At 50.9% G+C, this 13,384-nt stretch overlaps 1 protein-coding gene across 2 annotated transcripts in view; it reads right to left on the bottom strand.

Annotated features, from left to right (window-relative positions):
- The window catches only part of EPHB3 (EPH receptor B3), a 54,985-nt gene that overhangs the window by 19,156 nt on the left and 22,445 nt on the right, over window positions 1-13,384 (bottom strand). For both annotated transcript variants that reach the window (XM_073359232.1, XM_073359231.1), the window contains exons 2-3: window positions 8,530-8,594; window positions 7,380-8,052 (exon numbers count right to left, since the gene is read on the bottom strand). In XM_073359232.1, coding sequence (XP_073215333.1) covers window positions 7,380-8,052; window positions 8,530-8,586 — 730 coding nt within the window. In that variant the 5' untranslated portion in view covers window positions 8,587-8,594. The remainder of the gene's footprint in view (window positions 1-7,379; window positions 8,053-8,529; window positions 8,595-13,384) is intronic.

Genomic DNA, 13,384 nt, shown 5'->3' on the forward strand with positions numbered 1-13,384 from the left:
GTGTGCAGCATTGCTGAGGGCCCAGAAGCAGCTGCATTTCAGTCGAGAGAAAAGTGATTTTTGTATCTGGTTTGTACCAGCACCCACTGTCCTGGGTCTGAACTGGTTAGCCTGGGTCTGTACTTATGGTGGAAGAACGTACTTTCTTCCAAGCCCCATTCCCTCTTTTATTAATGTCCAATGCATAAGAACGGCCATATTGGGTCAGACCAAAGGTCCATCTAGCCCAGTATCCTGTTTGCTGACAGTGGCCAGTGCCAGATGCCCCAGAGAGACTGGACAGAACAGGTAATCATCAAGTGATCCATCCCCTGTCGCCCATTCCTAGATTCTGGCAAACAGAAGTTAGGGACACCATCCCTGCCCATCCAGGCTAAGAGCCATTGATGGACCTACCCTCCATGAATTTATCTAGCTCTTTTTTGAACCTTCTGATAGTCTTAGCCTTGACAACATCCTCTGGCAAAGAGTTCCACAGGTTCACTGTGCATTGTGGGAAGAAATACTTCCTTTTGGTTGTTTTAAACCTGCTGCCTATTAATTTCATTGGGTGCCCCCTCGCTCTTGTGTTATGAGGAGGTGTAGATAACACTTCCTTGTTTACTTTCTCCACACCAGTCATGATTTTATAGACCTCAATCATATCCCCCCTTAGTCGTCTCTTTTCCAAGCTGAAAATGCAGTAGCCGAGCCCCTGGTTAGACAGCAGTAAATGCATTGTCATCACTTATTTATTTTGCTTATTAAGTACTTTGGGATGAAAGGCACTTGAGTGTGAGACAATTAGTAACCGATCTGACTCATAGCATCACCTCCTCAACAAGTTTCAAACCAGCGGGCCCGGGGAGGAGCAGAGAAGTACGGGCTCTAGCAGAGTCACGCTCCCATCCCGATTCAGGAGTGCAACAGGTTTGCTTTACTCCACGGCCTCCAGAGCCTGGAAAAGAGCTGGCAGTGAGAGAAGCAGACTCGTCCTTCTGGGGTTCTTGCTTCCCCTATCCAAGCTACTTATTGCATGGCTCCGTCACTGTAGGATCCATTCTCCCCATTGTATTTATCCTGTTAGCACCCATGAGGCAGGGCATGGCTACCATCCCCACTGTACAGATGGGGGAACAGAGGCACAGTGAGGCTACGTGAACTCGCATAAGAAAATACAAAATCTGTGGCAGAGCAGGGACATGAACTCAGGTCTCCCATGTCCCCAGTTAGCACCCTAACCACTGAACTGTCCTTTCTCTGTGAGAAACTGCATGTGACAACCACAGTCTGGGCCAGTGCCCCAGGGATTGAACCAGAGCTCTCCAAGGATGGAAGCATGCGTCTTTACAGCTTGGGCTAAAGAGCCAGCATCCCCTGACCCTCCCGACAGGAGCTGACATTTCTGTAAGTGCTTTTCAGGCTGAAGAATCCCCAGAAGACTCCTGACACACAGATCACGTCTGTCAGAACCGAGATGCAGCCACCTCTAGGGGGAACGTGGCAACCATTTAACAGTCACAGCACAACTGGAAGCAGGAGAGGAAGTGAAGCAGAATCCCTGTCTAAAAATAATAATAATAAAAAAAGTCAAGCTACTAGAAAGTAGTTCCTCACTCTGGACTTTCGCCAGGACTCCAGGGATGACGCTGCCATAGGATGACACCACAAGAAGTTAGGATTTCGGTTTCGCATCTGGCCTGCAAGTCAACAACTCCTCCAGAGACACAGCACCTATTGCATCAAGGGGAGCACCAGCTCAGAGGGCCACCTGCCAAAACACCACTTCCTGCAGCACCCGGGGTTTTCGGTAGAGATCTCTCCCATCCAAGTATTGACTCAGCCCAACCTTGCTTAGCCTCTGGAGTCAGACAGAATGACAATACCAGGTGGTCTGGTTGCAGAAAGCTTCTCTTTCAAAAACAAAGCCCCACCCCTGTGAATAAGGGCCATGGGAGGGAGCTAAAACACACTGAAATAAATCATCCCAACATCACACACCATGACTCACCATGTACAGGGCCTGTGATTACTGCACTGGATGTGGGCAAGGAGAAGGGAATCCCCCTCCCCCCACCGCCCGATACACACTGAACTCGATATTCTGAGGTCCCCTCCCTCTGCAGGGAGGGGGGAGGGTTGTCCCGACAGCATGAAAATTCAAAACTGCATGGTACAGGGTACTTTACTGTCCAGATCATTAGACCAGCTGTTACTCTCCACCCCAGCACCATCTCCTGTAGGACTCTGCTCCTTCTTAGGGGCAGATAATAGCCCCGAATTATACCGTTTTAGGGCTGAGACAGTTTTCTATCCACACTACAGTATTGTAACCCAGACAGCGTCTTTCCAATTTCTCTATTCCTTTCCCCTGCAGGACGAAAGCAAAAGCCCCACGAGTCTAGATAAATTAAACTCATCACATCCCTTTGTCCGGCAACCCTGTCATTTTGTTAAAGGCCGCAATCAGGTTTGCCTGGGACAATCTGTGCTTCATGAACCTGCGTGGTTCACGCACGTTACTCTTTCATAAGTGCCCACAGATGGATTAGCGTCACAGTAGCACTGTTCCAGCTGCGGCTCAGGTGACCACGCTCATTCTAAACCTCTATTTTCAAGGCACTTCGTTTCAAGAAAAATGACCCTTTGGGCTGAACTCTCTCATGCTGGTTCAGTCCAAAAGTGGTGCGTTGCAGGGGGTGCAGGCTGGAGTAATCTAGAAAAAGCCTTTGGGTGTTTGAATGATGCCCAAATAAAGTGTAAAACCAAATCTAAAAAGGAGAATTTAATTTTATTTTTTTACTCAAATCACAAGAATATGAATTTAAAGGGCACTGATGGGTCAGAAATAATATTTAAGAGTCAGATTTCCTTAACTATGTTGCAAGTAACAGATTTTTAAAATTCTAGCTTACTTCTCTTGCTGCCTTGGAATCTGCCACCTCTTCTTTTAATTATCTAAATAATTAGTTTCACTTCCTGGTTTTCATGCAGTAACTCAGTGTTGCAACGTGGGGCTGAAAATAATTGGCAAATGCTATGATTAGTAGGCAGTTTTTTAAAAAGTCATGGTAACATATCCATTAGTCATTGGTTGCAAAAAGTTTGCTTCTACAAACTCCAGACTTTGGCCCCAATTTGACCCAATGGCATCCCTTGAAAAAGCTCAAATTTAGTACACAGGCTTTGAAGGAACACGTGCTTTGCTGAGTTTGGAAGACAGCTGGTTGAGGAATAAATTCAGGAGTGAGAACAGCATAGCACGCATGCTCTGGGCGTGCTCTCTCTCGGCATTTAACCGATTAGACATTCACATATTATTGAACTATGCAACCATTTCTCTAGTCTAACAAAAGAGAAGGAAATGTACACAAAGCCCATTGTTCCTGTAACACGATAGCTCTGATTTTATGTGCACAGAAATCAGGGAAGCTGGGCTGCTTTCTAGGCAGTGGATTATTTGAAATATATTGCCTCCAATCTTGCCTCAGATGATCATGTGAGCAGGTACCTTGAAAGTCATGGGAAAGGGGCGTGTTGCCAATGAGACTTCAAACAGACATCTCTAGAGATCCAATCAGTCTGATGTGATGGACACCAGGCATGAAGGGAATCTGGATAAACTGTCCCCTACAAGAGGGTTTTGGTTGGTTGGTTGGTTGGTTGGGGGGGGAGGGGGGGGAAGAATGTCAGAAGCAAAGATACCACGCATTCTGTGTTGATCCCTCGAAGACAAGCGTCTCACACAGTGCCGGTGCTGGCCCATGGGGGGGCCCTAAGCAGGAATATTTGCCCCCCCATACTAATAATTAATAGGAGCCCCCTTTGAGCTGCCCAGGGCTCTAAGCAATTGTTTAGTCTGCTTATGCCTAGCGCTGGTTCTGGTCTGACATGACCTGCACCTGGAAGAAAAAACTCCAGTGGGCAATTTCACCCTAACATTGTCCCATCCAAAGTAGGAATGGTCTGTTTTTAAAGAGACACAGTAAACAAACGAAAGTTGGCATAGCAGTTTGCTGAGGCAATGCAAGGAGGGCACGAGTACATTGCAAGAAAAATAATCACCTGGAGCAGCAAGTCTCAGAGCCCGGGTCAAGCCAGCTTGAGCTAAAAATAGCAGCGTAGACGTTTGGCCTTGGGCTGGCTGGAGCCTGGGCTTTGACATGGCAGCAAGGGGGGTGGGTTTCAGAGCCCAGGCACCCGCTCACGCATCCACACTGCTAGGTTTAGCCCGGCAGCGTGAGCCCGAGTCAGTTGACTGGGGCTCAGACTCATTGCCACTGGGTGGGTTTGGGGTTTTTTTGTGTTGTTAGTGGTGGTTTTTGGTTTGTTTTTTTTTGCAGTGCAGGTGATGCACACGAAGTAGATGTGGAGTGCACATGCTCACAGTGCAGCTGGCCTGGGACCCTGTGGAAATTAGCACCATTTGGGGGTGGGGGAGAAGATGGCACATCCCTTTGAGGAACTCAGCATTTGAGCCCAAAGCATCAAAAAGACAGCAAATCCTCCCCTACCCCTGCAACATTCCTCCTCATTCAGTGATCCAAAGGAGTCCAGAGAAGCTGGGTGGGGTTGGTGGAGCTGCAGACACAACGTAATCCAAAATCCACAGCCAAGGGTCTGCAACCTTTCTCCCTCCCGAGAGAGCTGCCTCTGGAAATCCCCATTCTGGGGAGAGCGGCAAGCAGTGCAACCCCCCTGCCGAAAGAGCTGTGTGCTAATGACATAAGGACAACGCGCCCGAGAACGAGACGGCAAATCAATGCTGTGGAAACGTAGCGTTCAAAGCATGCCAAAGACCACGACACTGCCTTCCGCCTGGCGGAATGAGCCCTCGACCCCTGAGGGAGCAGGATGCTAGCTTTGTCTAACAGATCTGAATACAGAAATCTAATCCCGCCGCGTGGAGAGGAGGATCTCTTCAAAAGCCACAGGAAGTCTGCAGTGGGGTGGATTTGCAGCAGGTTTTCCCATCTCAGCAGTAACTCAGGATTCGCTTTTTTTTCCAATTAAAATGTGATTCCTGGCCCTTATAGGCACTTTTCCCCCAGAGATCACAAAGCGTTTTACAAAGGACGGTAAATAACATTGACCTTAAAACTCTCTGGGGCAAGTGCCATTTCTACCTCTGTCTGAATAGCGCTCGGCACAATGGGGGCCACAAATGTGATTAGAACCCCTGGGTGCATCAAACAACATCCCCATTTTATAACTAGGAAAGGGAGGCAGAAAGGAGTGGAATGAGCTGACAATGTCCCCGTCTCTATAAAATCCATCTTAGACAGGTTAGGTTTGCATGCGAATGGGCACACACATGTACCAAACCTTGTACTATTTTCAAAGGATGACAGAAGACCCTTCCCTTGTACAAGGGCATGGAAGGCAGCAAAAACAGCCACTTACTTTTTGGTTGTATCCCAGGACAATTCTTAACTCACTAACAACAGAAGAACTCTAAAATGACTGGTAAAGGGATAAGAAAATGGAGCGACTTCTCTAGGTTCTCCAAATCCTTAAGCTGCTTTTGTTTATGGACACGTGACCATTTAGCGAAAGATCTCCTATTCCATAAGCAAAACGTGATTTCCCCAGAGAAATGCAAGGATTCCCCTTTTAATAACCCAGCAACTAGTGCATCACATGGAGATTTTTAGGTCTAAGGAGCTTTCCTTACTGATGAGGAAAGAGGTCTGGGCAAGAAGAAAGGGGTTGCCATGGACAAGGCTAACAGAACTGAGATCACTTCTTGATCAACTTTTGTTGAAAGAAGGAGATGGGGAACGAAAGATGCATCCTCTTTCCCAATGTAACGATCATTTAACACAAAGTTAGAACCCCTGATGCACCGGAGTGGACAGATACTATTCTGACTCATTTGGCAAAAAAAGGAGTTTTCTTTAGTCTCTATGAAAACTACACATGTTGATCTGACTTATCTGCTAGTGAGTTTTTCCCTCCTGCCCCAGAAGGCAAGCTGAAAGCATTACCAGAAGCCCCATCCCTCACTATGACTCCAGGATCTCCCTGGCTGTTCAGATAAGTCACTGCTGCAGACCACTGCTCCTTCGAACCTCTATTGCCTTTTCTCTGATCAGAGAAACAAAGGCACAGACGCAAGTAAGGTAAAGTCTTAGCCCCACAGCTTCCTGTACAACATGAATTGTCTGAGTATTGCTGGGCAGGGCCTCTGTCTCACAATCTAGTCTCCGAGACCTCCTACTAGAAACCCCACCATCTCCTGGAAGAATCCAGGAGAGACCCTATCAATGTTCGAATCTGAGCAACACCACAGCCAGTTTCCCCATGCTCACTCTTGACCTTAGGGTTAAGAAGAGAGAACCAAATGAATCACACCCTTATAAGTACAGGCTCTTAGAAGTCAGTTCTCTAAATATGGATACCCCTGCAGGCTCTCATGGTGACAGCTGGCTGCCACCACTGCCAGATGCTCTCCCAACACCCTCACTCCTGCAGTTTGCCCGATGGGCACTACTCTGTACAAACCAAGGTAGCCTTCCCAGTTGAACCCATGTTATTTCCTGCTTTACTGACACATGGAAGTGAGTGTCCTAAACGGCTGTGGGTCCTGAATAATCTTGAGCATTTAACCTAAGGATTGTACTGCTCAGAGACGTAGTATGGCACAGACACCAGCCCCACTTCTCTAGAGTCCCTCTCCAAGGGATACAGGACCTCACCCCATAGCTGCCTAGTGCAAGGAAGACTTGAAGTGGAATAGGATGGGGACTGGGTTCTGGCATGACCTCATACTGCGTATCCCATTCAGTAAGCGGCAGGACCCACTGATCCCAAGGTTCCCTGTTAGGCCTGTAAATAGGGACATCAGAAGCTGCAATCAGAAGGGGTTCTAGTTCCTCCAGGAAAACTGGAGCCCCTCAACGGCATGCGGTGCTCGCCCTGATGCCAAGGAAAGGACCAGGAGGTGGCAGGCCTGGGCCATAGCTCCCAGCTGCTGGAAGGCACCGAGTGCCAGCGAGCACACTACAGCTGATGTTAACTAGGTATCATCGGCGTGAGCTTTCATGTTTCGAACACCACCAGGCACCCAGGTGGAGACCCAGAAGTACAGATGGTCATTAAACTGAATCACAGAGGATCAAACTCCAATGTCCAGGTGTCACGGAGTCCCCGGGCCATGCTGTGGAAATGCTCCCCGCGAAGCCAGTCAGGACTCTGGGGAAGTCTCCTTTCTGTGAGCAGCCTGTCTTCAGGACACAAAGCTCACACGGCTTCCACCTTCCTGGGTCTGACCTCGGAGCATTCAGCCTCCTCTGCCCCTCCGTGCGCTTCCCACAGCGAGTCCGCTCAGGCATACCTTAGACACATACCTTACTCCAGAGGAAGAGAACATGTTACGGGCCATCTAGCCACGTGCTTACCTTGGCACTGAGTATCTTTCATGGCAGGCTCATATCCAGCAGCGCATGTGCAGGCTCCCACTGGTACCATCCACTCCCCATCTCCATTACAGTACAGCTTCAGGGGCACGGACACTTCCACTGCATTGGGGATGCAGGTCCCAGGGGCAATGACCAGAGAAGTGGGCTCGGCCCCAGTTAAGGTCTCCGGAAAAACAGCAAAGCCAGCAATGGTGTTGGAGCATTTCTTATAGAAAGCGCGGACAGAGATGAGAGACATACAGGCACCCAGGTCCTGGAAGGCCAGGTAAAAACCATTCTTGGAGAGAGGCCCAAAGCTGCGCACCTTGGTGTTCACACGGCCAGACTCCAGCTTGGAGAAACTCTCATCGGGGGCAATTGTATCCACTTTGATGTAGGGGTTTTCCATCCAGAAGGGGCTAGAGGCAGAGGCAGAATCTGTATCCGACTCGTAATAGAAGAGATTGAAGGTCTCTTTGCAGGAGCCCGGGATGTTGGGGATGCTGTTACAGTCCCGTACAGTGAATTTCAGTTCCACATAGACTCGCTGGACGTCCTGGCGCTGGATGAACTGAGTACGAAGCCAGTTGTTCTGATTGGCCTCCCGCACATTGCACACCTGGTATGTTCGGATGGGGTTCATGGCCTCATCGTAGCCACTGACTTCCTCCCACTGCAATGGAGAGAGATTGGCAGGTTAGCCCCTGGGATGGGCAGACCGGAATGCTTCAAAACATGGCCCCACCCCCACAACAAACTAATCGAAACCACATTGCATAAACCAGACACGTGATTACCCCCAAAAGCACCAACACACGCACACAGTCAGTATGAACCAAGGTACCCATATGGTCCGTCCCTGCCCAGCTCTCTCCTGGCCCTACTCCCCTCGTCACGCTGAAGACTGTGAGAACTTGACTCTTCTCTGTGCAATGCCATGCACTTGTGACTCCAATAGTAATGAAGCAGAGAGCTATGAGCTGGTCTGGGGAACGGAGGTGATTTCACAAGGCACACAGTGGGTATAGGAGGGAACCCAAAGGGTGCCCTTGTCTCGTGAAGCGTCCCAGTTCGGAACAGATCAAGACCTGCAGCTCAACCTGGAATCGGAAGCCCTGCGCAGGCCCTGAGAGGAGGACCTGAGTCTTACCCCGGTCTCTGGATGAGCCGTCCACGCCAACTCGGATGTCACCCACTTCGTATCCATCAGGGTTTCTGAAGGAAAAATGGAATTGAGAGACAAGTCAGGGTTTGGGAAAGAAACAGGAAGGAAATCTTTCAAAACATTTGCAGAGCTGCTCAGCTTGGGGGGTGGGAGGGAGAGGGGCAGAGTCGGACGGACTCCAGATTGCCTCCAGTCAAGGGGAGAGGAAAGATCCCATCAGGAGAATTGCTAAGGGAGCAGAGCCACCAACGAAATAGCAGGGAGTGGAATGTGGACAGCAAGCAAGAGCAGCCATCTTCCTTTCAGCAACCTATCACTGAGCCCCGCTTGTTGGGCACCCATACAACCTCCCCCCAAATACCTCCCTTGCTGTGAGGGTCTGCCAGCAGGGGAACAGCCCCCCCACCGCAGCACTGATGTCTTTGCTGTGGCTGAGGCTGAAAACGCCCGTTCCCATGACAGGGCGGTGCAGGCCAGGCAGGTTTCTCCAGCAGGGGAGGGATGGCAGGCTGCTCTCCCAAGCTGCCCCACATCACTCATTTCACAAGAGGCGAGAAGAATTTGACCGTCTGGCCGACATTCCAGGAGCGGATTACAAGCCAAACCTCCCCGTCAGCATTCCCCCGAGAGCCCCAGCCCCAGCCGTGGGGGGAGCGAGAAGCCAGTCTGAGGAGAGCTGGAACTGCAGCCAGCTGGGGCTAATCCCAGGCTAGGCCAGGCAGCCCTACCGAACCTGAGCAAACTACAGTGGAAGAGTCCTGGCTGGCAGCAAACTGTCTCAATCCTGGTCTTAAAGAATTGCTAGGGGTCACGGCTGGGGTTGAGGGGGCGGCGTCAGAGGCCTGGAGGCACATGACACCCCCCATTTCCTCCACCACAACCAGCAGACCACCTCAATCCCACGCCAAGTGCCAGCCCTGCCTAGCGAAACGGGTCTTCGCTCGTGACCAACACAGCCTAGCTCCCTCCCCCAGTTACCCAGCACGAGTTCCCCAAACCCAGGGCCTTTCCCGAAGGCGCAAACGCAGACTCAGGTCAAAATGCCATTGCAGGGCAAAGAAATGCCCCTTCTGAACCGCACGTGGGTCTGTGCCTCTGCCAAATCTGTCCCACGGGCAGCCTCCACCTCAGACTGCCCCCACTCTTGGCACATCACTCACTGCACTCTGCCACTCTCAGGGAGCCTCTCTTCAGGACACAGCCCTGGCCAACAGGCAGAGAGAAGAGTCTTTCCTCCATCCAGTTCACTTGTCCCCATTCCCTTCAACCTCCCTTCCCCCCGACCCACTTTGTGCCCTTTAGCCAAGATGCCCTATAGGCCACACCCCCACCTCCAACTCACGTCTAACACACACTTCCCAGGAGGCCTACGAATCCCAGTCCCCCAGTGCAACTCCCTCAAACATGGCGACACTCAGCAGCTAGGAGCCCAGCACCACCGCTCAGTCCCCAGGCCATCCCACTCCCTTGCACGTGGTCTAATCGGCGAGCTCTGGAGCAGGAGCTCCTTTGCTCAGCATGGGCGGCGCTATCCAAACACGCTTTGTACGCAGGGAGTCAGAGCTCGTTGGCCCAGCCTGCGAACAGGCATCTGGAGTCCCTTGGGGCATCACTCTAGTGAGGGCATTTCTCCCTCCCTGGCTGTGGGAAGTGCAGTGGCCCAGGGCCAAGGCATGAGACTTTCTCATCCTTCTGCCTCTCCCAACTGCCATGGAGCCTTCCCCATCCATGAGCCATCTGCCTCTTACAGGAGATATACTCCAAAGCAGCTTTCCCTGCTGTAGCGTAGTCTGGATGCAGAGGCCACTGGGTCACTCTCAGCGTGTGGGCAAGTAGCTCCCCATCCCAAGCATTCACTAGCGCATCCCCATAGCCCGCTCCATGGTTCACATCCCTGTAACCCAGCAGCTCCCCGGGGCACAGTCAATGATGCTGGAACACTCACCACTATTCTTCCAATAAGATACAAGGAATCTACCCCAGGCCAGCAGAAATTGCCCCAACTGGGGACCCTTTAGAAGAGGAAGTGAGAGGCATATCAGATGCCCCAGTACTGGCCAGCAGGGACAGGAAGGTTACTGAGCAGTAACTGGAATTCTTCCCTCAGGGGCTTCTCTGCTTGAGATCCACCCGCAAGAGAACCTCAAAAGACCGGTACAACGAGTGAGGAAGGAAGAAGGAGGCTCTGCTAATGCACATCCTCAGGGGAAACTCCATTCACTGGTCAATCCCCTTCCTCTTCATGACTTGCCTCAGCAGAATCCCAATCTTCTGAGGATGGGGGATTAGAGGAGATGCTATTAACAACACAGCCCTGGTCGAGCCAGTGAGCTCCGGTACCAGGATCCCAGACTGGTCTCAAGAGCTCTGACAGCCCTCTCCACTAGAACAGTCTGGGCTGAGCTGGGCTGGTCTTCCCCATAGATTTTGCCACAGAGAGACAGAGGAGTCAATCTGTTTAGGGATCCTCAGCAGGGCCGGAACTACTTGCTTTTGTGCCAAACACCAGGCATTTGGCATTCTCTGGAGAGGTAATTCCATTTCAAGACAGACTATGCGACTGATGCTTCATACTCATCCTGGTGCTTGCAACTCCAGCTGTTTGCCAGGGAGTTCCTTTTCCCAGCCAAGTGAATGGCGGAAAGGAGGACACAGTGCATGTTGGGAATCATAGAATCTCATGGTTGGAAGGGACCTCAGGAGGTCATCTAGTTCTGTGCCAAGATAATTCTGTGGGACAGATGCATTGAGACATACACTGCCCTGCACTGGAGGGTTAGGAACAATGCTGCTTTGCTTCTGACCAGCACAGAGGGAATCGCATTGCTCAAAGCTCAGGGCTACGTGTGAAGCCTCTTGGGCTTCTGCAACTGTGGGATGCGACTCCCCCAGCATGAATTGGAACAACTGTTCCCATTTTTAATTCTCTAACAGCTCCTGTAGGTGCCCTTCACTGAAGCAGTGTGCGTGCGCACCCCCACCCACCCACAGCAGGGAGTCCTGAACCTAAATTGACCTGGTGTGTAGAGGGAATTTAACAATGAAACAAGAGGCCACATTTCAGCCTTGGGGAAGCAACACACTAGGATCAGCGAAGCCTAGACACCAGATGAAGCACTGAACAAATTGCATTTATACCACCCTTGCTGTTAGGCCAAGTGAGTCTGGATCCAGATGTAGACCCTGACCCTGTTGTTGAAACATCAAGGGAAAGAGTGGAGGGTCCGCTGCCAGGAACGCAAGAGCCATGCTCCAGATCTGACCAGCCCAGGCAATGGCTATTAGACCCTGGGCTCCGCCCAGCTTCGCTCTCCTGAGGTAGGAATCTCTCTGCAGAAAATGGCAGCGAGGTCTTGAGCATGGCACAGGACAAAGCATCAGAAATCTCCAGTGGCTCTTAGATAAGAGTACATTTGGCAGAGTCTAGAGAAGTGAGCTGTGCCCCACCCCATAAAACTGATTCTCATGGTTTCCCTTAGAGACCACCAGTGCTAGTCTGGATTCTGGTAATGCCCATTCTCCACCTGAGAGCTGTCCTACCGAAGATCGCTGCTCCCATAGACACATGGCCTCAAGACAACAGCACTTCTCCCCCCATACCCTAGTCAGTCCAGGCAGCAGAGTCAAATTGCCTTAAATTCCAGCGTATTTGTAACATCCTGGATTCGCCAGGTTTCCTGCAGAACGCCGGATGGGAGAACTGCCTGAATACGAGCCATCCACAGCGAGGGGGCTAGGAGAGAGAGATCAAGGTAATTGGATCGCGCTGCCAACCAAAGCAGAGCATCCCAAACTATTTAGGGCAGGGGCAGTCAACAGGCGGATCGCAGGCCAAATCCAGACTGACAGATGCTTTTGAACAGACCCCAAAATAACTTTATTTACTCATCATTGTTGTGGGGGTTTTTTTAATTATTTTCTCTGGTGTCTGGACCTTGATTATGCCTTGACCAAGATATTTGGACCTTGACAAAAAATAGTTGACTATCCCTGATTTAGGGCATCACTAGCCACATGTGCAGGCTGCATTCCCAGAGGGTAACCAGTGGTCAGCCTGGACTGTAGCTGCAGTCTGGCAAAAGGTGTCATGAGACAAGCCAGCTTCAGGGAGACCCGTCTGTTCCCCGGGGATGCAGCATCATTACAGAGATTTGCATTCCTCATTTCTAGGAGCCTTTCCTTCAGCAGAAAGGCTGCAGCCACAGGAGTCCAGGGTGCCTCCTATAAAAGTCAGCCTGACCCAGTTTGTTTGGAGTCCCAGATCTCTGCAGGGGGAACAAGTTGCGCGCAGGGATATACACCCTGTGAAAGGACAGAGCCCTGACGAGCCAGTTGTCCAAATATGGGCACACTTGTGTTCCATGATGCCTGAGATATGCAGCCACTGCCGTTAAATGTTTCATGGAGACCCAAGTGGCTGTGCGGAAAGCCAAACAAGTACTCTGCATTGACAGAGATTGGTCTTTGCCAAGTCTGAACGTTACATCTGCCTGCGCGAGTTCAAATGGCGACAGGGAAGTACAGCATGCATCACCAAGGCGGAGAGCTCCGAGCCAGGCCCGAGGGCTCAGAAAGAAGGAATTATCGCTTCCAATGGAATCACACAAGACTTGAGCTTCTGCATAGAACCCTAGCTCTCTAGAGTGATGGGGCACGAGCCTCTTTTGGGATTAGGAAATACTCGGCATAAAATCCATACTCCCCCCAGAGCGGACTGGGTATTTCTATTGTTCATCGGAAAGCCCTTCCCTGACCAGTTTCTCGTGCAAGGGGTCTGAGAAGGGAGGAGGAAACGGCCTGAAGCGGGAATGAATTTCCTAGCTGTGCTCTTCCACCTCCA

This window comes from Lepidochelys kempii, chromosome 9, assembly GCF_965140265.1.
Source record: "Lepidochelys kempii isolate rLepKem1 chromosome 9, rLepKem1.hap2, whole genome shotgun sequence".
NCBI lineage: Eukaryota > Metazoa > Chordata > Testudines > Cheloniidae > Lepidochelys > Lepidochelys kempii.